The following is a 24,710-nucleotide window of genomic DNA, read 5'->3' as shown; positions in this document are numbered from 1 at the left end:
TCCTGATCATACCCATCACTGGCTGAGCTTTCTCTGTGCTGGGCCCTGTGGCAGGCGACATCCTCAGAGCAACTGAGGTTGGAGATTTTTGCCTTTGTTTTACTTTTGAGGCCCAAGTGACAGGTGACATTGTTAAAAATTTTTTTAATCTTTATTTTTGAGAGAGAGAGAGAGAGCGCATGAGCAGGGGAGGGGCAGAGAGAGAGGGAGACAGAATCTGAAGCAGCCTCCAGGCTCTGAGCTGTCAGCACAGAGCCCGACATGGGGCTGGAACTCGTCAACCGTGAGATCATGGCCTGAGCCGGAGTCAGACGCTCAACCGACTGAGCCACCCAGGCGCCCAGGTGACATTGTTAATAATAATGTGAACATCAACAGTTACCATTTGCTGAGCCCTCGGTAGGTGTTAGGTGCTTTACTGCGTAATCTCAGGTAAGCCCTGTGAGGTGTGTAAAGTGGAGGTAAATTATACACGGTGAGGCTGCCGAGATTCAGAGAAATTAGGAAATGTGCGGAAGGCAGCACAGCTTGTGAGAGTCAGAGCTTGGATGTGGATTCATCCCATGGCTCTTCGCTGCCTCCAGCCTCCACCTTCTGAGCCCAGGCCACCTTCCTTGGCTGGCCCGGAGCATCCCCCTGAGATCAGAAGGGGAGGGGTTCAGGCCTGGCTGGAGGATGGGGAGCCTGGAGAAAAGCAAACTAGCAAAACACCCGTCTGGTGTGCACAGAGCACAGGAGGGCGCAGCCTCCTTCTGGGGATCCCTGGAGGGCACAGCCGGAAACAGAAAGTGGGATGGGGGTGGGGTAGGGGTAGGGGTGGGGGCGCAGGTGAGAATTACAAAGAGAAAAATTTTATTCTAAGCAGAAGTCTCAAGGAAGCCCTTTCTAGAATAAGAGCTATCTAGAAGTGCCCAGACTATTCTACTGAGCTCCCCATTATGCAGGTATGCAGGCAAAGGCTGGAAGGCCACTTGGTAGGAAGGTCATGGGACAGATTCCGCAGCATCTGGGAAAAGCTCTCCATGTCAGGTGGCGCAATGGGGTCCCTGTGATAAGCAAGGTTTCCTCTGTCGGGAATGGCTGAAATACCAGGAATCCTCACTCAGTGGTCAGTGGTGCCAACCCGTTTCTCATCTGTGAAAAGTAATATATTTTTTTCCTCTGGGTGATGATAAAATGAAATAACATATACAAAGCATAGACTAGTTGGGGCTCAGTGAATTTGTGTTTCTCCCTTCTTTGCTGTCCCCCGATTCGTGAGTTGTTCCCAGAAGGGCTCAGAGTCTAGACATGGACCCAAGGATCAGAAGAAGTCATTGACTCTGGGGACAGAAGTCAGGCGGTGAAGGGCTCCTGGGTCTTCTCCCTGAACCTGGCGGTAGCTGACAGAGGCCCAAGAGCAGTAGAAAGTCCTCCCAAGCTCGCCACCTGTGTCTGCCCAGCAGGCTGGACACGGCTGATTGCCCTGCCCCCCCTGCCCCCCCCCCCCACTGTGTGCTTGGTTCCCCCCACCTGGCTCCCAGCTGCTTCCCCTGGAGCGCCGCCCCCCTCCCCCCAGGCCAGGGCAGGCCCTGTGACCTGCCACCTGCAGATAGCTCCTATCCCACTTAGGCCTCAGAGCTGGTGCCTGGAGGAAGTGAGTGGAGGCTGAGCTGAGGGGATCTAAGTGAGAAGAGGGGAGGGGACTATGCTGGAGTCCCTTAACACTGCCCACTCCCTGACAGTCTGCTGTCCCTGTGCCCCTGGGCAGTTTCCTGGTGGAGCTCACCTGTGTCGGGGGAATGTGCAGCACTCTCCAGGGTCCAGGGATGCAGAATCTCTCCCTGACTGGGTAAGTCTCTCTGGAGCCTTTGGGGACCACTCTCTGCCCCCGACGCATACCCAGACTCACCCGGAGAATCCATCATGGTTCACTCGACAGATACTGAGTGCTTACTCTAATTAGAGCCCCTAAGGCTACAGAAGTGCCCTCTGCGTTAAATAATTATCTCATAAGTAACAGAAGCTTACACTGTCAACAGTGAGAGGCAGGAAGACGCCAGGAGAGGGTACAACAGGGAGACGTCCCTTCTGGGAGCCTGGAGGGCTTCTCAGAGGAGGAGGCCGCCCTCAGCAGGAGAGCTGGAGACAAGCTGGAGTGAGCCTGCAGGCTGTGTGGGTGGCAGGTGGCGGGTGCTCCAGGAAGGCAAGCCCTCCCCCCCCAGGTGGGAGGAAGCGCGGGTGGGTTTGGAGTGGAGGAAATTGCCATCTTCTAGGACCCTGGCCATCCCTGCTAGATCCCCACCCCCACCGTCACTGCAGGTACTTCCTCTCTGCCGCCTCTCTGGCTTCTCTCCTTCCCCTGTCTTGACCAGAGGGGGACCTAGGAACCCAGAGGACAGCAGGTGAGGGGCTTAGGCCCCCAGCACGCCCACTTCCTCGCCCCAGGTCCCGGAGAGGCTGGCTCAGTGCCTAGGAGTCTGGGCGGGGTCTGGGGAAGAGGAGTAAAGGAAAAGAGGCCTGACGTCGTGGAGGGCCCTGGGCACTGGTAGGGAGGAGACGCCAGGAGAAGGAGGAGAGCTCCTGGGAATCCCACAGGAGAAGAGCAGGAATGGGGGAGGGGGGCAGGCGGCACCCCCGTCCATGCTCCCTGGACGCTCCCCTCTGCCCTGCTCCCTGGTCTGCAGGGATTGGTCCTGGTGTCTGGCCCCGCCCAGATCCCAGGCACACTCTCAAGGGCTCTAGCCATGGGGTAGCCTGTCCTAGGTTCATTTTCCAGGGTCAGGCTAGGGGAGGTGGCCTGAGCCTGTGTGCTGTCTGAGTGACTGTGCCCTCAAGTTCATGGGTGCGGTGGGTCTTGAGCCCCTTCCTGTCCTCTCTTCCTGTCCCCTGTCCTCAGCAGGGGTCAGTGGGTTCATACTGGAGGGAGGGCAGAAGGTCTAGGGTGTCTGTTCTGCCAGCCTCTCTGGTTAGAACAGCAGCAGGGCAGAGGAGAACAAGACTGAATGACACCGCTGGAGAGGGGCCTGCTGGGTCTCCTGGGCAGCCCTGGGCTGTGGCAGACATCCATCAGCCGGGCCAAAATGCTTACGTGTGGAGTGACCAGGGGCCTGAGCTTTGGCTTCTCTGTCTGTAAAATGAAGTCACCATCCCTACTCCGCCTCTTTTGTGGGGTTACAGATGTGCGGGTGAAGGGCTGGGTGGGGGTAGGGGGTATGTGGGCCGACACTGCCCTCTGGTGGCTGTAGCTAGAGTTGCTATGCACTGGTGCTGGGAGCTAGAGGGTGCAAGTCAACTGGGAGCCTGTGGGGTCCCCTTCATCTCTGTGTCTTTCTTCTTCACCCCAACTTCCCAGGGGCCTCAGGGCTGCTTTCTCATGGGCAGGGACAATCCAGTTCAGCAAACATCCATTCAGCAGGAATGGTATGGGCCCCTATTTTATGTCCCCCTCTGTGCTCGGAGCTGCAGAGATGTCTAGGGCACAGTGAGACTGTCCAGGAAGCTGTTCAGGAGACTAATGAGGGAGCAGCCTGGCCAAGCTGAAGTCTGGACAGGTGACCCTGTCGTCGCCACCCCTGAGGTTCTCCAATCTCACTGTCCACAGCAAACCCTGGGGTTGGGTTGTGTCTCCTTCAAACTTTTTGGTGACAAAGACACCATAGAAAATACGCATGCTTGAGGGGCGCCTGGGTGGCTCAGTCGGTTAAGTGTCCGACTTCAGCTCAGGTCATGATCTCGCGGTCCGTGAGTTCGAGCCCCACATCGGGCTCTGGGCTGATAGCTCAGAGCCTGGAGCCTGATTCCGATTCTGTGTCTCCCTCTCTCTCTGCCCCTCCCCTGTTCATGCTGTGTCTCTCTCTGTCCCAAAAATAAATAAAACGTTAAAAAAATTAAAAAAAAAAAAAGAAAATACGCATGCTTGAGCACAGAGGAGAACGGATTTGGTTACCAGGGTTCGTCCATTCCCAGAATGATCTCAGAATGATCCCTGGGCTCTGGGTTCTGTCTTTGGCATTAGTTTTCTCCTCCCTGCTGGAACATCCCCATCAGCACATAAACATGTTGTCACCGCACTCAACCTTAAATGCTTTTTTTGTTTGTTTGTTTTTTGTTTTAGTTTATTTATTTGAGTAAACTCTACACCCAACGTGAGGTTCGAACTCACAACCCTGAGATCAGGAGCTGTGGTCTCTTCCAACTGAGCCAGTCAGGCACCCCTCATCTCTCGTCCTTAAACCACCTTCTCTAGGGGCAACTGGGTGGCTCAGTCGGTTAAACATCCGACTTCGCTCGGGTCATGATCTCACGGTTCATGTGTTCGAGCCCCGCGTCGGGCTCTGTGCTGAGCGCTCAGAGCCTGGAGCCTGCTTTGGATTCTCTGTCTCCCTCTCTCTCTGCCCCTCCCCTGCTCGTGCTCTGTCTCTCTCTCTCTCTCAAAAAATAAATAAACATTAAAGAAAAATTAAAAAAACAAACAAAAAACCACCTTCTCTAGTGCCTGTGTTGTCTTTCAGTGACTGTTCTCTTTCAGCTCCCCTTCTCTGCAAAACTCTCCAATAGTTTTCTATATTCTCCATCCTCACATCATCACCTCCCATTACTTCCTCACCCTTCTCAGTCTCTCTCACCTCCGTCTCCACCGAGATGGCTCTTGCCAACGTTGTCCATGGCCTCCATCTTGCTGAGTTGATTCTCCGTCCTCATTGGTCTCCTGTGGCAGCACCACTCAACACAGGTGGCTCTCTCTGCTTGAAACACTTTCTCTGGAACCCAGCTTTTCTCTGGTTTACCTCTTCTTCAGGGTCCCATCCATCTTGGTCACCTAGATGAGTCTTCCTCCTCTCCCTGCCCTCTATGTACAGAGGGTTTAACCCTGGGCCCCCTTATCTAGCTACACTCAGTCTCTCAGGGGTCTCACCTAGTCTCATGGTTTTACATTCTCACCTTAGAGCAATGAGTCCCCAGTTGAAGTGTCCGGCCCCCATCTTTCCCCTATGCTCAGATTTATATATCCGGTTGGGATAAACCCAACTAGTTGTTTATCCACTTGGATACTTAATAAGCATTTTGGATTTAACTTATTTAAAACTGAACTCCTGGGGCACTTGGCTGGCTCAGTTGGTAGAGCGTGTGACTCTTGATCTCAGGATTATGAGTTCAAGCCCCACGTTGGATGTGGAGCTTATTAAAAAAAAAAAAAGATATTTAGATAAATCTGAACTCCTGATTTTCTCTACCAAAGCTGACTTCCCCTCAGTTTTTCTCATCTTTGTGTATGGCAGCTCTCTCTGGCCCAAACAGTTGGAGTCATTCTTGACTTTTCTTCTTCCTTCACACTCTTCATCCAATCCTTCCGGAAGTCCTACGGCTCTACCTTCAGGATAGGCTTCTAATTCAATGTCTATCCAAGTAGATGGAGTAGCTAGCTCCACATTTCCCTCCTGCAGAAAATAAGTAGAAAACTGGATAAAATGTGTGAAACAAAGGTTTAAGGCATTGGACAATAAGCATCACAGGACTGTGGTCTCAGGGAGAAACAAATTAAGTGAGTCCTATGATGACCTTGGGTTTCTGTCTAGAGGCAATTTCTGAGGGCAGTATAGGGAGGGGGAACCCAAGCAGACTCTGGTGTCCACTGACCCGCAGAGACAGAGGTCAGAGTTCAGGGAGGCTGGAATTTGTGGAACAGATTTTTTCCCAGGAGGAGAGAGCCATGCAGTTCTCAACAAGTCCCAGAAACCTACAACGGAATGTTCTTGAGTCTTTGGTTGAATACGAAGCTGGAGGTGTGTAGGGTGAGACTCCATGAGGCTGAGAAAAGAATATCCACTGGGGAGAGAACAACTCCCAGAAAGTCGTACGTGAATGCCCAGAGCTCACACAGGGCTGGGAAATGTTTAGGTTCTGATCAGCCAGTGAGGAGAGTCCTCACTGAATATTTGGGGCATTCAGTAGACACCCCAGAAAGATTACTCCTTTGTAATAGGGCTAAAATATCTCTAGAGTAAAGACCTTTCTGGATCTGCCCTACAAAACTTTAAAAACAAGCCTCAAGAGGATCAAGCTGATCCACAACTTAGCTGCCTGGCAAGATGAAACCCAACAAAGGAGGATAAAAAGCTGGCATCTCAGCAATGTAACGTCCACAATATATCCGGCATCCAAAAGATTGTTGAGCAAGAAAGATGTAGAAAATGTGGCCTGTAGACAGGAGAAAAATCAGTCAATAAAAACAGACCCACAAATGACAGAGATGATGGCAGAGAAAGACTTCTAAAAATTCCTTATAGCTAAGTACAAGGATTAAAAAAAATATATGAGTATAATAAGGAGAGGAATGGAAGACGCAAATGAGGACCAACTAGCATGCCTGGAACTGGAAAATACATGATCAGAAATGAAAAGTTCCTGAATGGCCTAAAAGAAGATTAAAAAGTCAGTGGAGGGGCACCTGGCTGGCTCAGGTCAGTCAGTAGAGCATGTGACTCTTGATCTTGGGGTTGTAACTTTGAGCCCCATGTTGGGTGTAGAGATTCCTGAAAAATAACTTCCTTAAAAGAAAAAATCAGTGGACTTGAAGATATACCAGTCACAACAACTGAAACGGAAGGACAGAGAGAAAAAGGCTGGAAAAAGAAAATGAACAGAGTCCTAGTGCCTGTGGTTCAGTATCAAGTGGTCTAACATACATGTAATTGAAATCCCAGAAGTGGGGCTCAGAAAAAAAATATTTAAAGAAATAAAAGTTGATGGGGCACCTGGGTGGCTCAGTCAGTTGAGTGGCCAACTTCGACTCAGGTCATGATCTCACGGTTCGTGAGTTCTAGCCTCACATTGGGCTTGTTGCTGTCAGTCTGTCATTGCAGAACCAGCTTCAGATCCTCTATTCCTCTCTCTCTTCCCTGCCCCCACTTGTGCTCCCCCCAACCGAAAATAAAAATAAATATTAAAAAAAAAAGAAATAAGAGTTGAAAAATTTCCAAATTTTGATCAAAGCTATACACCCTCAAATCTAAGAAGCTCGATCAGCCTCAAGAAGGATAAAAGAAAAATCCTACTAAGACACATCATGATCAAATTGATGAAATCCAGTGATGAAGAGAAAAAAATTTAAAGGTATATAGTGGAAAAAAGACAAATTATATTTAGAAAAATAAAGAGAATAATGAATTTGAGTCTCAACTGAGATGGGCCATAAGAATAAAATGCACTCAATTCATTATAAAAAATGGAATATATAATCTCATTAATAATTTTTTATGTTGATTACATGTTGAAAAGATAATATTTTGGAGATATTGGGTTAAATAAAAATTATTATATTATTTTATTTATTTTTATTTATTGTTATTATTTTATTTTTAAAAAATATAATTTATTGTCAAATTGGCTTACATACGACGCCCAGTGCTCATCCCAACAAGTGCCCTCCTCAATGCCCGTCACCCACTTTCCCCTCTCCCCCATCTACCTTCAGTTTGTTCTCTGTATTTAAGTTTCTTATGGTTTGCTTCCCTCCCTCTCTGTTTGTAACTATTTTTCCCCCTTCCCCATGGTCTTCTGTTAAGTTTCTCAAGATCCACATATGAGTGAAAATATATAACTGTCTTTCTCTGACTTATTTCACTTAGCATAATACCTCCAGTTCCATCCACATTGCTGCAAATGGCATGATTTCATTCTTTCTCATTGCCAAGTAGTATTCCATTGTATATATAAACCACATCTTCTTTATCCATTCATCAGTTGATGGACATTTAGTCTCTTTCCATAATTTGGGTATTGTTGAAAGCGCTGCTAGAAACATTGGGGTACATGTGCCCCAATGCATCAGCACTCCCGTATCCCTTGGGTAAATTCCTAGCAGTGCTATTTCTGGGTCATAGGGTATTTCTGTGTTTAATTTTTTGAGGAACCTCCACACTGTTTTCCAGAGCGGCTGCACTAGTTTGCATTCTCACCAACAGTGCAAGAGAGTTCCGGTTTCTCCACATCCTCACCAGCATCTATAGTTTCCTGATTTGTTCACTTTAGCCACTCTGACCGGTGTGAGGTGGTATCTCAGTGTGGCTTTGATTTGTATTTCCCTGATAAGGAGTGACATTGAGCAGTGTTTCATGTGTCTGCTGGCCACCTGGATGTCTTCTTTGGAAAAGTGTCTATTCATGTCTTCTGCCCATTTCTTCACTGGATTATTTGTTTTTAGGGTGTGGAGTTTGGTGAGTTCTTTATAGATACTAACACTTTATCTGATACGTCATTTGCAAATATCTTCTCCCATTCTGTCGGTTGCCTTTTAGTTTTGTTGATTGTTTCCTTTGCAGCGGAGAAGCTTTTTATCTTGATGAGGTCTCAATAGTTCATTTCTGCTTCTAATTCCCTTGCCTTTGGAGATGTGTCGAGTAAGAAATTGCTGTGGCTGAGGTCAAAGAGGTTGTTGCCTGTTTTCTCCTCTAGGGTTTTGATGGTTTCCTGTCTCACATTTAGGTCTTTCATCCATTTTGAGTTTATTTTTGTGTATGGTGTAGGAAGTGGTCTAGTTTCATTCTTCTGCATGTTGGTGTCCAGTTCTCCCAGCAGCATTTGCTGAAGAGACTGTCTTTTTTCCATTGGATACTCTCCTGCTTTGTCAAAAATTAGTTGGCCATACATTTGGGGGCCCACTTCTGGGTTCTCTCTATCAGTCCATGTGTCTGTTTTTGTGCCAATACCATACCATCTTGATGATTACAGTTTTGTAGTAGAGGCTAAAGTCTGGGATTGCGATGCCTCCTGCTTTGGTTTTCTTCTTCAGTATTACTTTGGCTCTTCGGGGTCTTTTGTGGTTCCATACAAATTTTAGGACTGTTTGTTCTAACTTTGCGAAGACTGCCGGTGCAATTTTGATTGGTATTGCATTGAATGTGTAGATTGCTTTGGGTAGTATTGACATTTTAACAACATTTATTTTCCAATCCATGAGCATGGAATGCTTTTCCATTTCCTTGTGTCTTCTTCAATTTCCTTCATAAGCTTTCTCTAGTTTTCAGCATACAGACCTTTTACCTCTTCGGTTAGGTTTATTCCTAGGTATTTTATGATTCTTGGTGCAATTGTGAATGGGATCAGTTTCTTTATTTGTCTTTCTGTTGCTTCACTATTGGTATATAAAAATGCAACCAATTTCTGCACATTGATTTTGTACCCTGCGACTTTGCTGAATTCATGTATCAGTATTGGAGATACCGGATTAAATAAAATATTATTATTATTTTTGATGTTTGTTTATTTTTGAGAGAGAAAGAGACAGAGCATGAACAGGGGAGGGGCAAAGAGAGAGGGAGACACAGAATCCCAAGCAGGCTCCAGGCTCTGAGCTGTCAGCACAGAGCCAGACGTGGGGCTCAAACTCACAAACTGTAAGATCCTGATCTGAGCTGAAGTCGGACGCTTAACCGACTGAGCCACCCAGGCGCCCCAAAAGCTGGTGGGTTTTTGTTATTGCTGTTGTTTTGTTTTTAAAGAGTGATAGGGTTGTTATGGTCTAAGTGTTGGTGTCCCCCTGCAATTCATGTTGAAATCCTAACCCCCAGCGCGATGGTGTTAGGAGGTGGGGCCTTTCTGAGGTGATTAGGTCTTGAGGGGGGAACCCTCAGGCGTGGGAACTGGTGGCCTTATAAAAGAAGCCCCAGAGAGCTCCCTCCACCCTTCCACTACGTGACGACCAGGGTGAGAAGATAAGACAGCGCCTGGGTGGTTCAGTCGGTTAAGCATCCAAGTCTTGATTCTGAGGTCATGATCTCACGGTTCACGATACAGAGCCCTGCGTTGAGCTCTGTGCTGACAGCGCAGAGCCTACTTGGAATTCTTTCTATCCCTCCCTCTCTCTTTCTCTGCCCCTCCTTCGTGGGTGGGCATGCTCTCACGCTCTGTCCCTCCCCTGCGCTGTCTCTGAAAATCAGTAAACATTAAAAAAAAAAAGAAGAAGAAGAAGAATTAGTGCCATAACCATCTCTTTTGGGCCTGCAGGTTCTTCCAGTCTAAAGGCACAGAAATGGCCCCACGACTCCTCGGCCCGTCTCCCGTGGTGCACTCTGAGGGACCCGTTCCCTGCGCTGAAGGGGCGCAGGTCTGGACTGGAAATAGACACACTCTTGAGCACTGCTGGCCGCCGGATGAGGGACGCTCTGGGGCCACAGGGGCGAGGTTGGAGGAGTCTTCAGGGGGAGCCCTCTAAGCGGGGTCTGCAGCAAGAACAGGTGTTTGCCAGGGTGGAAGGAGGTGGGCGAAGCGAATGAGGGCTAGAGGTAAAGCACGAGGAAAGGTAGTAAGACGAATTAAGAAAGAAGAAGAAGGGCTGTCAAACGGCTGGAGCCCCGGGAGCGTGAGCGCGAGGACCAGCGTGTGACGCGCCGGACTGGGCAGCGCGTTGAAACAGTCCTAGGGTCGGGATGCATCTCCCAGCCACCGGGGAAAGCACTACCCTGCGCTACCTCCCAGATCACATCCAGGGAGGGCAGCCGGCAACCCCCGCGGGAATGGAGGGAGGCTGTGCCCCCCAGGTAGGGACCTCGGAGTCCCGGTACCCGAAGTCCAGGGAAGCCGCGACTTTGGGCAGAACCATTCTCCGGAGGTGGAGAGGAGAGTAGAAACCCTGCACTCGGAACCAAGCCCATGGAACCGGCCGGAACCGCCATTCGACTCTCTCCTTGTTCTGATTTTTTGCGCTCTGCTCCGCCACCTCCGTCCCCTCGCGCGCGACTCCCAGTCCCGGGCACCACTGGTTGCTCCCTGGCTGCCCCCTCCCGCGCGTGGTACGGGCCGGCGGGCGAGCACTCCAGGCGCGGGTTATAAAGGCGGGGCTGCGGCGGCAGACTGCGGACTCAAGATGCGCCCGAAAGAGCCCGGGCAGGGCTTCGTGGGGCACCGCTTCAGAACCCGGGCTCCAGCGGGAGTCACCCCCGCACCCCCACCCGCAGCCCATTCCGCTCCAGAGCCCTCAGCGCAGCCTGCACCCGGCCCCTGCGCAGGCACTGACGGAAGGACCGCGAACGGGATCCAGATCCCCATCCGTCTCGGGACCCGCCCCCGCCGGAGCTCGCCCGACCTCCAAGGCTGGATCCCCGACAGGAACACCGCGCGCGTCCGCATTCGCAGCCGCCCAGCGGAATGCCCAGTTTGGGCCCGGCAACTCGGACGCGCAGTGGACTCGCTTCATATTCCGAGGGCCCTTTGGTCCCCGGGCCACTGGCCTGGGGACTGAGAAGGCGGCGGGCATCTGGAAGACGCCGGCCGCCTACATCGGACGGCGGCCTGGGGTGTCGGGCCCCGAGCACGCCGCCTTTATTCGGGAGCTGGAGAAAGGTAGACCGGGTCCCCGGGACCCCAGAGCGGGTGGGACCTGGGTATTTCCAGGCAGAAGGGGGGGGGAGGGGGCGGCGGTTCCAGGCGCCCCGCCCCCTCTGGCACTCAGTCTCACCCTTCCACCCACTTGCGTTGTCACTGCGGTGCCCGTTCGGACGCCTCTTGCCCTTCTTCTCCAACCTTGTGTCGTCCCCTGATTGCTGTCGGAGGGTCAGGTCGGCGCACCCGCGCACTCGTCCGCCCGGCTCTGCGCGCCTGTTGCCCCCCAGATCTGCGCACTCTCGCGGTCCCCCCTGCCCCGCCCCACTCAGTCAACCGCAATTCCAGGAGAGGGGCAGGGGGCTGCGGGAGGGCGCTGCCAGGCTCGCTCTGAGCGTGTGCTCGCTCGCCGCACCAAGCTGGGGAGGTGGGTGGGCGGAGGTGGGTGGGAAGGTTTTGTCAACCTTTTGGCTGCGGGTGTCGAAGCCCGGCTTTTCCCAGCCTCGGGGTGGGCGGGGCCTCAGGTTTCTTCCCCTTGTACCCTCTCCTGGGTCGCGGGAGATCTCTGGATTAGGTCTAGAGGCTCAGGAGCCCCTAGTGCGTGCTGGAAAAATCTCTCCCGCCTCTCCACACGCAGCAGGTGCAGGGTGGGTGACTGCGTCTGTTTTATGACCCATGAGGCTCCAGTCGGCCGAGAGCGCCCTCCGGGTAAGAGGTGATGAGGCAGTCTGGGGCTGTACTGTCGCTAGCCTCCTGCATTCCCCTGGTACCAGGGACCCGGGCATCCTGAGAACTCATTTCCACCTGCGCTTGGAAGACTGTGATCCCTTGACCTCACCCAGACCCCTCCAGGGCACAAAAGAACCCATTTGGCCCTGGGAGCAGGGGAAAGGAGTGCTGGGTACTGGGGGTGTCTGGAGAGAATAGTGGGGGCAGGAAGGGAGCTCTCTTGTCGCTGACTCTTGTTGAGGGAGAACTGAGGATCGGGTAGGAAACAGTGGGATGTGGGGTAGCATATGTCCTCCCTTTTCCCACCTTGGCCTCCATTCCTGCTTTTGCAGCGCTGTGGCCTGACCAACCCCCGCCAGCCGGGATCACCCAAGAAGATGTCAAAGTGATGTTAAATTTGCTAGAGAAGCTGTGTACTGCTTTCCCTGTCCAGCCCAGCCTGAGCCTTAGCCAGGCCTCTGTTTTCATTCTCCCCTGGAGGGGTAGCAGTCTTGTCTTTTTCCTGCTTGATTATTTCTCTGGGAGCCGAGCCAGGGGTCCCTCTTATGGAAGGCAGGTATATGCCGGATATCCAGGCCGGAATTGCTTGTAGAGCCATCTGGTCTGATGTGCTCTTCTCCATAAGGGGAAGCTGAGTCAGGCCCCACAGTGTGTCGATGGCAGACTTTTTTCTAGTACCCTGGAAAACTAGGGTGTGGGGAAGGTTTCCCCTAGTGGCCTAGCTTCCCTTTGACCCCTGTGTACTCCCTTGCTTCTCCCACCTGTCTGGGAGAGCCCAGAAAACAGGAAAGTATTCCCCGTGGATGGGGGTCCCTCTGCAGAGAGAGCGGGACCTAAATACTGCGGCTCGCATTGGCCAGTCCCTGGTGAGACAGAACAGTGTTCTGATGGGGGAGCACAGCAAACTGGAAGCTATGCTGGGCTCAGCCAGGGAGGACGTAACCGGGCAGGGAGGAGGGGAGGGAGTGTGCCATCTCAGACCTACCTACAGCACCCCCACCCCACCCCGTGCCTGGACCTGTGCTCGCCCCTGCCTGCGTTCTGACGGGGCCCCTCTCCCCCACTGCCAGATTTTACACCTCAGATACCAGGTGAGCTTGAGAGATGACCTCCTTCAGCTCTACTCAGACTCTGAGGAGGAGGAGGAGGAAGAAGAGGAGGAGGAGCCGGAGGAGGAAGAGCAGCAGCACTATCATTCCTATGGAGCCCCTGAGCCGTGAGTGTCCTGCCTTTTCACCTGGGCAGCCCCTTCTCTGTGCCTCAGTTTCCCTGTGTGCAAACAGGAACACTGACGGTGCACCTGCCGGCAGGGTTGCTGGGACTAATGGAGACCGCCACACTGAGCCCGGGTGGGCAGCCCCCGGGTGGGCTGGGACCTGGGTCCCCCACCCCCTGGCTTCTGTGGCTCTCACCCCTAGGACCTGTCTGCGGGAGACGGAGGTCCTGCACGACTACCCGCAGCTGGAAGCCCTGCAGGAGCAGCTGAGGCTGCTGGAGGAGAACGAGCAGCTGAGGAGGAGTTGAGCAGGTGGACAGAGGGCACATCCATGGCCAGGGGGTGTTGACTCCCCTGCCCCTGCCTCTCTCCCTCCCTCCAGGCCTCTCAGCTCTACCCCCTTGATTGTGTGGAGCAGTTTTGTACGTGAAGTTGTAACTTGAGGTGGGGGGAAGAACTCAGAACTCGGAGTTTGGAGACCTGAGTTCGAGTCCCCACTCTGGCATTTTTTAGCGGTGTGAGCTTGGACGGTGTTCCTTGACCCGCTGAACCTCCCTTGTTAGCATGGGGAGGAGTACTCTCAGCCCTGTGGACCCTTCCAGAGGCACAGCTGAGGAAGTGCTTTCTGCACCCTGTAAAATGCTGTACAGAAGCCCCAGGGTCCCTCTAAGCCTGTGGCCTTTTGTTATTTGGGGCACAGGAAGAAGGGGCCTGGAAGCAAGGAAGGGAAGGAGCCGGGAGCTGCCAGAGACCAGGCGCTGAGGCACCGGGGCCAGGCCAGGGGCTGTGCTGCTACTGTGTGTTTATGAAGAAGAGGGAGGCATAGCGTTGGTCCCTGGGGAGCTCAGGTCTGGCTGTGAGCTGCAGACACAAGATGGCTGAACTCATGCTGTTCCCCTCCCCCCAGGCCTGACCTTCCTTCCCCCTGGGTTCCTCAGCTCCCCCGTTGGCCCACGGGTCCCCAGGTCCCTGGCATGGGAACTGGTCCCTAAGTTCTGTTGCTTCCACCTCCTCAGAGAGGCTCAAGTGTCTTTTCTCCTCCTCACCTCCCTGACTCTAGCCCAGGCCCCCCGTCTTAACCGGTCTCCCTGCCTGGATTGCTGCCCTTCCGGGTCATTCTGCACACAGCCCAAATAAGTTTCCTAAAACCAAATCTGACCACGTCATCCTCTGCCTAAAACCCCAAGTTTCCCATTGGCCAGAGGGTAACCTCAACCCCCACCCCAGCCCCAGCGTCAGAGCCCTCCCAGTGTCTTGTGATTGCCTCCGGGCCTCTCCACCCCGTCTGGGCCTTGTTTGCCATTCTGTGCCTGGCGGAGCCCCGCTTGCCCCGCAGAGGCAGACCTCGTAAGGCAGGACAGGGTGTCGCAGCTGAGACCCCCAGCGCGCCCATTGTACTCGCTCCATCGGAGCCCAGACTACGCACTGGCAGGATTTCCTTGCCCATCACTTTCCCCACTAGACTTGAGCCCCGTGTGTGCTGGGACCAGGCCTGGCAGACTGGTCACCCAGGGCCTTGCTCCGTGGCAGTTAACTAACATTTACGGAAAGGAGACCAAGTGAGGAAGGCGAATCCTGCAAAGGCGGACCCCCCCCCCCCCCCCGCCCCGCAGGAGCTGAGGGGCGGGGTGGACAGAGGCAGTGGGAGGGCCAGACTGGTCCTCGAAGGCCAAGGGGACCGGAGCCGACCTTCTGTCCCCGCTTGTCGCCAGCCGAGGCCAGCCAGCGGATGGCTGAGCTGTCAGAGGTGCTGGCGCTCAGGAGGGAGGCCCAGGACCAGTAGCAGAGGGAGGTCACCCAGCTGCGGGCCCAGGTCCTGAAGCTGCAGCAACGCTGCGTCCGGGTGTGCCCAGGGCTCCCTCTTGTCATGGCCCCGCCACACCCAAGCCGCCTCCTCCCTGTCCTCACCTCACGGGGATTTTGGCTCGGCCAGGCCCCAGACCCCTCTCTGCGTCAGAGTCCGAGTTGGAGGGGATCTCAGAGAGCCCTCATTCTGCCCCCTCCTTGTCCCAGGGAGGGGACCAAGTCCCAGAGAGGGTCACAGCGTGTTCCAGGAACCAGGCCGCATGACTCTCCTGCCTTACGTGGCCTCACTCTACGTGACTTCTTACTTAAAGGGCTGCCAAAGCCTCACCCATGTGCCTGGGAAGACCTGTCGGAAGTGGTGGGGAGGCCTGGGGGGAGAGGTGCTTACCAGTCTTGGGTCCTTCCAGCATGGGGCTGAGACTGAGAAGTTGCAGCGGCAGCTGGCTTCGGAGAGAGTAATCCAGATGCTGCTCCAGCATGAGGTGAAACTGCCCTCGGCTCCTGCCCCTGCCCTCGAGAGACCGTGACCCAGAGCAGGGAGCTCGGGGCCCTTGGTCGGCTGCCTGACTTTCCTGGGAGGACAAGCTCCTTGAGCCGGGACTGGGTCTGTCCCTTTGCACACCCTCAGCGTCTGGCATGGGGCCTAGCAGGTGGTGTCTGAGTGGAGTAGAGTCCAGGGACTTACCTGGGGGCACCCTGTGTCAGAGTCTGGGCCTCTTGCCTCTTAGCCCCCTGGGGAAAGGGTGGGCTGGGTGGGCCTGGGCCCCAACAGAATCTGCAAGTGGCTTCCCAGCTGCAGGACCTACAGGAGAAGTACACGGAGCGTGGGGGCATGCTGACCCAGGCTCAGGAGGAGGTGAAGACCCTCCGCCAGCAAGTGCCGGGGTCCGCTGACCCTGTCACCCGCTACACACACGCCGTACCTCTGGTGAGGACCCCCGGCTGCCCGCTTTTGCCTGTGTGCTTGTGCCTCAGGCCCGCTGGCTGATTTCCTTTCTGTGCCTGGGAGTAGGGGCTGGAGTTCTGTGGGGATCCCCTGGTAATACCCCTTCTCCACCACAGGAGGCCCTTCCTGGTTTTCAGGAGGCCCTGGGTGAGGAGCTCAGAAGGTCTATAAAGATTATCTCGGACCCTGTGTTTTTTATGGAAAGGTGCGCTGCTGGGACCCCCAGGCCCTTGCCTGACCCACACTCACTTTCCCAGAGTGGGGAGGGGGTTTGCTTCTGATCTTCCTTCACTCCTGGCGCCCCTCGTTCGCTGCCCCAGCCCCTCCCCCGCCCCACCCTTTTCTCCGTCCCCATGTCTGGGCCCGTCATTTCTCCCCAGGACTTTTTCACATGTTGGGGCCCACAGGGACTTTGCGGTTTCAGCTAATGTTGCCTTGGGACAGTGAAAGCCCTTTTCTCTGTTGAAGAAATCATGGGAAGACTGAGAAGGAGGAGATGTCACACCTGGGGTAAGCTGGCTAGGGGCTCTCCCATCAACCACCCTCACTTTTCAGCAGTCAGACAACCACCTGCAATCCCGCCGCCCTAGAGAAGGCCCTATGCTCTGGGCTGGCTGGGTTGAGTTGTTCTGGAAGGGGCTGCTCCCTTTTCTTTCAAATCTTGCCCCGTAGGTGGTCATCTGATTTAGGCTGTTCCAGGTGGGGACCGAAGGCTTTCCTTCACCTTGACAGAGGCTGAGAGTGAAGGAGCATTGGCCTGGGAGCTGGAAACATTTGGGACCGCGTCCCAACTTGGTCCCTTTATTGGCTATGTGTCCTTGGCCAATGGCTTGAACTGTCTGAGCCTTACTAAAACGGATTTGTTCCTATGGCAACTAGCTGTGGGATGGGTTGTAAAGGTTAAATCATGGAGGGGAGCAGAAGGAATATTATTATCCTTGCCGGTCTGTTCTGTGCAGCAGGGTGGGGGGTACTAGGAGAAAGCAGGGTTTGTGCAGGGTTTTGTGACCCTCCTTCCTACCTGGTGCCTGGGCTGGGTGTTTGAAGCCTTGAGGCGGGTACCCAGCTCCCTTTTCCTCTAGTTGGGACAGAACTGAGGAATAGCCATTGGATCTATGTGTAGACTGGGGCAGAGAGCAGGAGAGCTCCTCAACCCTGGTGGCTGGAGATGTCCTAGGGGCAGGTGGAAGGGGGGCGCTGGGGGCTCTGCCTGGGGTTGGCCTTCAGGGGCACAGAAAGACTTTCCTGTCTCCCTGCCCACATACAGGCTGTGCCGCAGTGAGGTGCGAGAGCAGGACCGGGGCTTAGAGGCTGAGAAGGGGTTACTGACAGCAGAGGATTTTGTGGCGGAAGATTTTGTGCCTGTGGAGGAATTGGTGCCTGAGGAGGAACGGGGGGGCCACAGAAGAGGTGGCGTCAGCTGAGGAGGGGGCAACAGAAGAGGCAGAGCTGGTGTCTGAGGAGGCCGAGGCCTGGGAGGAGGTGGAGCCGGAGCTGGATGAGGCAACGCAGGGGAACGTAGGGACCTCAGCGCCGGAGGCTAGCGGCTTGGGCCCCTCTCGCCTAAACATGAAGCGCGTCCTCCAGCAGCTGACTAACTGGCTGGATGCGCGTTATAGTCGGCAGCTGAGGCCGAAGATGCTCCAGAAAGGTGAGTGCTCCCACAGGGGCCTCCCTCCGGCCAGCCAGACCAGCTACAGATCATCAATGAAAGGTGAGGGTAGGTGAGCCCCCCAAATGCTCACTTACCCCAGTTTGGCCTCACCCAGTGTGATGATTTGTGTGGAATTTGCATATCATTTGCATAGGCACCTCCAGGTTCCTACAGTGGGAACTATGGCCCCAGGGCTCATTTATGTGGAATTTGCTTAGGATTCCAGGTCTCTACCCCTTTTTCTCCTGGGGGTCTGGGCTGAAGGTCATGACCAGGACTGCAGCCCCCTACTGTGCCTCTGCTTCCTGTCTCTGCTGCCCCCTTCTCCCTGTCTCCCACTCTGCCACCCAATCCCCGAGGCTCCCCAGCCCTGCAGTAGTGACAGCAACAGGTACAGGGAGCGGATCAGAGCAGCAGCCCTGGGTGCTGACCCAGCCCTTTCAGAGGCTGGAGGAGGACTGGGCCAACCATCCTCCCAGGGCCTGGGAGGAAGAGGGGTGTTCTGGGGCCACCCAGGCCATTGGGACAAAGGCCTCTGCCAGCAAGGGTCGCAGCTGGACCAGCCCCCTGGGTGAGTCTGAAGATGGGCTGGGTCTCCTCCAGGGTGCCGGGGGGTGGGTCAGGGTCTCCTCTCCCCAGCTGGAAGCCCCAAAGTTTGGGGAGTTGCACCTGCTGAGTGTGAGCCCTGCCTTCAAGGAGCTCACAGAGACACCAAAGGTGATTTAGTGACTGGCATTGTTTCCTTTAGTCCTCACACCCCTGAAGGTAGCTGTTACCAGCCCTTTGTTAGGTGAGAAAACTGAGGTTTGGAGAACTTAAGTAAGAACTTAAGATCATTTAAGAACTTAAGAACTTAAGATCACTTAGCTGGAGTGGGTCTGAGCCTGTTCTCCTCACTGCTATGCCAGAATGACTTTTCCAGGCCTGTCCCTCCCCTCTGACCCTGTCCTGGTGCCTGCCTGGCCTGCTCATCAGCCGTGAAATTTGTAGCCTCACCAGCATGTGTGGGCTGCCCCCACTCCAGTGGCCGCTTGGTCACTGCTGGGCAGCCTCACCAGGGTCACCGTGTAAGGTTGTGCAGTTTGGAAACTGAACGGTGACCTCTTTGGCCAGCCAGTGGGCAGCCTGTAAAACTATCAATCGCGGCTGTCTTTCTGATACAGCGACAAGGCCTCGGCCCCTGCCTGCTGTCCAAGCCCTCAGTTTACCCCTCCCTTCTCTTCCAGGCTTTGCTGGTTCCCAGCAGCCTGCAGAGGCCCCACAGACAGCCTGAGGCCCCTCCTTCAGCTGCTTGGCCAAGTCCCACCTACCCCAGACCCTCCTTCCCATCCTCCCAAACAGGACCCCCCTGTCTGTCACCGGCCTGCCTTCTGTCCCCATGAACCTGGGCTGGGGCTTGAGGACCCAAGCCTCGACCTTTGCAGCTGGTGCAAAAGCTAGTTCAGGTTGCTGGGCCTGGGGTCACATGGTAGCCCAGGGGATGGGGGTGCCTGAGGGGAGGTCTGTAACGACAGGCCCTTGACCCTCAAGTTAAAGGTGGCCCCTGAGTCCTTGCTGACTTTTAGGGATCTGGCCTTCTTCCTCCATTCTTGGTCCTTTCTTCTCAGTCCCTAACTACTGTTGGTAACCAAGAGTATCTCTGTGTGTGGGTGAGGGGTCCCTCCGCCCACTGGGGGCCTCCTCCCGCCCCGCCCCCATCTCCCTGCCTGTGGCCCATGTGTCCAGGCTCCCTGCCCATTGCTCCTTCCCCCTGGTCCTCCCCTCAGTCCTCTGTGCCTCTCCTTTCTTCATTCTAGATGTTCTGCCCTTTCCCACTCTTTACTCCTAAACAGCTGGAGTCTGGGGCTCCCCCACCTCCTGCCCACTTCAGTCTGGCTCTATTCCTGCTGTGTTGCTCACTCTCCTGTTGCTCGCTTGTCAGCCTGTGCACCTGCTGGTGCAGGAAATAAAGGACCTGTGCACTACCTGGCCTGGACTCCGGCGTCTTTCTCTGGGAGCATGTGTGCATGTGTGTGTGTGCCCCTGCATGCAGCTTTGCTGGGGCAAAGTAGTAGAAAGAGGATGGGCTCCAATACTGAATCATGTGCCATGGACTTTTGTTAAATGCATTACTTAGTCATATCAACAACCCCTGGGGGGTGGTGGGTGATCTGGTAAATGGTTATTAGAGGATGAAACAGGCCCAGGCGGGTCTAACAGCTAGTTGCAGAACTGGGATGTGAACCCAGGCCCTCAGGCCTCTGGAGCTCATGCTCAGACAGTCTCCTTTCCCTGTTTTTCTTCTCCAGGGACTCTGGCCCAGTGCCCTGCCTGTGAGGGGAAAGGCACGGGCGAGAATCACCCACTGTCTTAGGTAAATGTCCCTGAGACCTGGAATCAGACCTGGAACAGCATTTGAAAACAAGTAGTTTGTTTGGAAGATGATCCAGGAATCACTCTTGGGGACAGTGGGGAATTGAGAACGGAAGGAAAGCTAATGAAAGGGAGTGCTAGGCACCGAGGCTAACCCTACAGGGAACTCTGGGGAGAAGTGTAGCCTTTTGCTACTCAGGTGTGGTCTGTGGACCAGCGTCACCCACATCTCCTGGGAGTTTGTCAGAAATGCAGATTCTCAGGTCCCACCCCAGACCCAAAGAGTCAGAATCTCCATGGTAACAAGGACCCCGGGGAAGGCACACGCATACTAAAGTTTGGGACCCACCGAGATGGACCCCACCCGAAGGGGGAGGAGGCTGGGTATGCCTCGCCCAGCTGACATTTGTGTCTGGCAGTCTTGGGGGCATTAACATGTTGTGTTCTGTGCCCTGTATGTGGGAGAGGAAAGCCCCCTGGTACAAAATACCAGTGCTTTCAGTGGAATATGGACAGCACATGCTGGAGTGGATATATATTTTTAAGAGTTTATTTATTTATTTTGAGAGATAGCATGAGCAGGAGAGGGGCACAAGCAAGAGAGAGAGAGAATCCCAAGCAGGTTCCATAATGTCAGCGCAGAGCCCAACATGGGGCTCGAACTCAACAATGTTGAGATCATGACCTGGGCCAAAATCAAGAGTCAGATGCTTAACCGACTGAGCCACCCAGGTGCCCCCGGAATGCGTATTTTTAAATGGCTACGCTATATTTTTAAAATTTTTTTTAAAGTTTTTGTTTTTGAGACAGAGACAGAGCATGAACGGGGGAGGGTCAGAGAGAGAGGGAGGCACAGAATCCGAAGCAGGCTCCAGGCTCTGAGCTGTCAGCACAGAGCCCGACATGGGGCTCGAACTCACGGACCGCGAGATACTGACCTGAGCTGAAGTCGGACGCTTAACTGACTGAGCCACCCAGGCGCCCCCCCCCCCCAATGTGGGGTTTGAATTCACAAACTGTTAAGATCATGACCTGAGCCACAGTTGGATGCTCAACTGACTGAGCCACCCGGGAACCCCAAGGTTTTCCAGGTTTAAACAAAGTAGACCTCACCTTCCCCACTCTTGATAAAGAATACCAGGAGGCAAAAAGACACTAAGACATTATGCGGAAGAAGATAGGGTCTAATTATACATAAAACTCATTATGGTACCAAAAAAAAAAAAAAAAAAGCCCAAGTCCTTAACACTAAATCCCTGGAAGAGAACATAGGAGTTCAAAATTCTTTTTTTTTTTCTTCTTCTGTTTATTTACTTATTTTTGAGAGAGAGAGCATGAGCAGGGCAAGGGCAGAGAGAGAGGGAGACAGAGAATCCCAAGCAGGCTCCATGGTGTCAGCACAGGGCCCAATGCAGGACTTGAATTCATGAACCATGAGATCATGACCTGAACTGAAACCAAGAGTCAGACAATTCCCTGAATGGGGCACCCAGGCACCCTAGGAATTCAAAATTCTTTTTTTTTTTTTATGTTTATTTATTTTTGAGAGAGAGAGAGAGAGCGAGAGAGAGAGCAAGTAGGGGAGGGACAGAGAGACACACACACAGAATCTGAAGCAGGCTCCAGGCTCCGAGCTGTCCGCACAGAGCCTGACAGGGGTGCTTGCTCGAATTCACAAGCAGCGAGATCATGACCTGAGGCGAAGTCAGGTGCTTAACGGACTGAGTCATGTGGGGCCCCTAGGAGTTCAAAATTCTTAAGGGAATCTTCTCAGATGTTCCATGCAAGGTGTCATGGTCTCATGCCTTTCATCCTATGACTTAAAAAAAAAAAGTTTATTTATTTACTTTTGAGAGAGAGAGAGGTAAAAAGAGAAATCCCAAGCATGCTCTGCACTGTCAGCAAGGAGCCGGACCAGGGGCTTGAACCCACAAACCGTGCGATCATGACCTCAGCCGAAACTGAGCCAGGCGCTTGACTACTTGAGCCACCCAGATACCTCTCATTCTAGGACTTTAACGGGGGAGACTTGCTGGGCTTCCAATTTCGGCTTCCTTTGTTATCTGCACTCTTACATTCAGATCTTGGGCTTGAGTTAATGGTTGGCTAACCTGCGCCTAACATTTTCTTCCTCCAGAGATTCTCTGATGATTAACGGTAGCTAATCAATGCCACGGCCAAAAGCATCCCCCCCTCTTCTCTCTCCAGTGCTGGAGCAGTTGCATAAGCCAGTGCTCCTTCTTCCACGTGTGCCCCATCCTGATTCACCGGGATGAGAATTTAGTAGTGGTGTTGCCACAACACTCCAGCGGTTACCAGCACCCTGCAAAGGGGGCTGGCTAGTGAAAGATCACATTTTAGAATCCCAAGATGAGTGTGTTGTTTCCTAAAACCCTCTGTTTTCAGAGGAGGGCCCCTCACACACCCCGCCCTGCCCCGAGGCAGACTTGGAGATAAGGATTTGAGTGTGAGTGGTTTTTTTGGGTGGTGATCTCAAGTGGGACCACGAGGTGTGAGATGGGGAAGGGAAGCACATGAACAAAGGATAGCCTTGAGCTCGGTCCTGCAGGGGGATTCTGGAATTTGGGGAGACGGAATTATCCTGCCCAAGGGATGAGGGAACTAGGGTATTTATCCTCCAATCGAGGGTGCGTGTGGAAGGATGTTGCCCACGGGCTCAGAACAGTGAGGGCAATACGGGCGAAATGTCAACAACGCCTGTAGCAGCCACTCACCCCCCCAATGTGACAGATATTTATTGGATAACCCCCTATCCTTGGAACAGGGGATACAGCAGAGAGGAGGGATGTGGGATCCACACTCTTACAGTCTCCCTTCTAACTGGGGAAGGCGGACCATAAACTAACATACAAAACAATGACAGGGTATGACCTAGGGAGAAAAAGGGGAGCCAGCCAGGTTTATGCCTGGGAAAAGCCTTCCAGGCACAGGGAACAGAAAGGACGAAGGTTCTGAGCAGGAATGAGCTTGGTGCATTGTGTAAGGAAGGGAAAGGGAGACAGGAGGGAGACACTTGGCACCTGCCATGGGGACAGCAGGGCTGACCTAGGACTTCGACAAGGAGTTTAGGTTTGATTCTAAGTGCAGCAGGAGGCATTGGAAGGTGAAAACCTGGAGTGGCACAGTTTGATTTCTCTTTTAGGAAGAGGACTCTGGTTGTGACCCTACCACTGTTTTCCACCTGCACGAGTAGATTCTCATTCAATGTTAGGCTCTGGGGATACCGAGAAGAATGAGTCATGGGTCCCCGTCCCCAAGAGGGTTCTCCGTTCTCTCTGTTGCCTCAACCGTGTCTCCACCAACTCCCCTCTCCTGCCCCACACTTGACACAATGTGATCCATTGGAAGCTAGTTTATTTTGATTGGTTTTTCATGGGGCTGGGCTGGGCTGGGAGAGGCTGGGCTCTGAAGCTCCGTTCTAGGGATGTTGGTCCCCGTCCTCTGCACTGCGGCGGCCGAAGTCCATCCATCCGTATGCTGCTTCTTCTTCCTCCAGCCACGGTCCCTGCTTCTTGGACAGGTCTGAGGGTCAGAGGTGGGAGAGGACGTGAGCATATGGGAAGGACATCTAAGCCACTAGAAACCAAGGCCAGGGCCAACCCTGGCTGGGTGAGGGAAGCAGGGATGGCCGTCACAGCTCCTACCTGCCACCAGCTGTGGGGGACCCTGGAGCCCTAGTTGCCGTCGGTGGTGAGAGGCTGGGCCCAGCCGGTTCAGCCAATGTGGTTCCAGGCCCCTGTTGGCCCCTGGACCCGAGGGTGCATCCTGCAGCTGGGAGCGGGGCTTCCAGGAAGCTTCAGAGAAGGCGGTCAGAGCCAGTGCCAAGATCAGCACGCACACACACAGTCGTTGCATCTTGTCTGCAAAGGAAAGAGGGGCGGGGCTGAAAGGTGGAGCCGTCTGGGGACCCAAAGGCAGGGGCCTGGACCAGATGGACTCTAGGTGCCTCCCTGCTGGCAGGTGCAGCGCCGTGTGGGGCTGTGGGCTGGTCCTCAGTTCGCTTTTCCAGTTCCAGTTCCAGCTGCGCAACCCCTGCTCCCTGCAACTCCCAAGCCCTGCCCTTTTCCTCCTCACCCACCCTAATTACAACACTGGCTTTTCTCCAAGGAATTTACAACTTAGAGCAACGGTTTCCAAACTTCTGCAGAATTTGAGGCCATGTGAGTGGTCCTGTAGATGTTTACATCTCGTAATTTAAAGTGAACTTTTATGTTTTTATTAAAACTTTTTTAATGTTTATTTATTTTTGAGAGGGGGGGTGCGGACGGGCAGAGAGAGAGAGGGAGACACAGAATCTGAAGCAGGCTCCAGGCTCTGAGCTGTCAGTATGGAGCCCGATGTGGGGCTCGAACTCATAAACCGTGAGATCATGACCTGAGCTGAATTCAGACGCTTAACCGACTGAGCCACCCAGGTGCCGCTAAACGTGGTTTTTTTGTTTTTGTTTTTTTTTAATTTTCGAGAGAGAGAGAGAGAACGAGCAGGGGAGAGGGACGGGGGCGGGGGGAGAGAATCTGAAGCAGGCTCCATGCTGAGGGTGGAACCCAGTGCCGGGCTCCACGCCACAACCCTGCGATCATGACCTGAGCCTAAATCCAGAGTCAGATGCTCAACCGACTGAGCCACCCAGGCACCCCTAAAGTGAACTTTTTTTTTTTAATTTTTTTTCAACGTTTATTTATTTT

General features: G+C 53.7%; 2 protein-coding genes across 2 annotated transcripts; one reads left to right on the top strand and one right to left on the bottom strand.

Annotated features, from left to right (window-relative positions):
- Positions 1–10,846: 10,846 nt before the first annotated feature.
- HAP1 (huntingtin associated protein 1) lies at positions 10,847–18,925 on the top strand. The gene is given in 12 exon segments (XM_047093246.1): positions 10,847–10,984; positions 10,986–11,322; positions 12,363–12,457; positions 12,822–12,968; positions 13,101–13,246; positions 13,449–13,549; positions 14,959–15,089; positions 15,846–15,980; positions 16,115–16,203; positions 17,266–17,410; positions 17,412–17,712; positions 18,879–18,925. Coding segments are annotated over 12 exon segments (1,812 nt in total).
- Positions 18,926–23,443: 4,518 nt separating this feature from the next.
- GAST (gastrin) lies at positions 23,444–23,880 on the bottom strand. The gene is made up of 2 exons (XM_047093329.1): positions 23,670–23,880; positions 23,444–23,547 (listed from the first exon to the last, which is right to left on the bottom strand). The coding sequence occupies exons 1-2, from the start codon at positions 23,878–23,880 to the stop codon at positions 23,444–23,446; spliced, it is 315 nt and encodes a 104-aa protein (XP_046949285.1).
- Between the last annotated feature and the right edge of the window lie 830 nt (positions 23,881–24,710).

The sequence above is a fragment of the Lynx rufus genome, unplaced genomic scaffold, assembly GCF_022079265.1.
Source record: "Lynx rufus isolate CCGP_SWC_20201006 ecotype Redwood Valley unplaced genomic scaffold, mLynRuf1.p SCAF_34, whole genome shotgun sequence".
NCBI lineage: Eukaryota > Metazoa > Chordata > Mammalia > Carnivora > Felidae > Lynx > Lynx rufus.
Note: the sequence above shows the minus strand (reverse complement) of the source record. Positions and strands in the feature narration are given on the sequence as shown.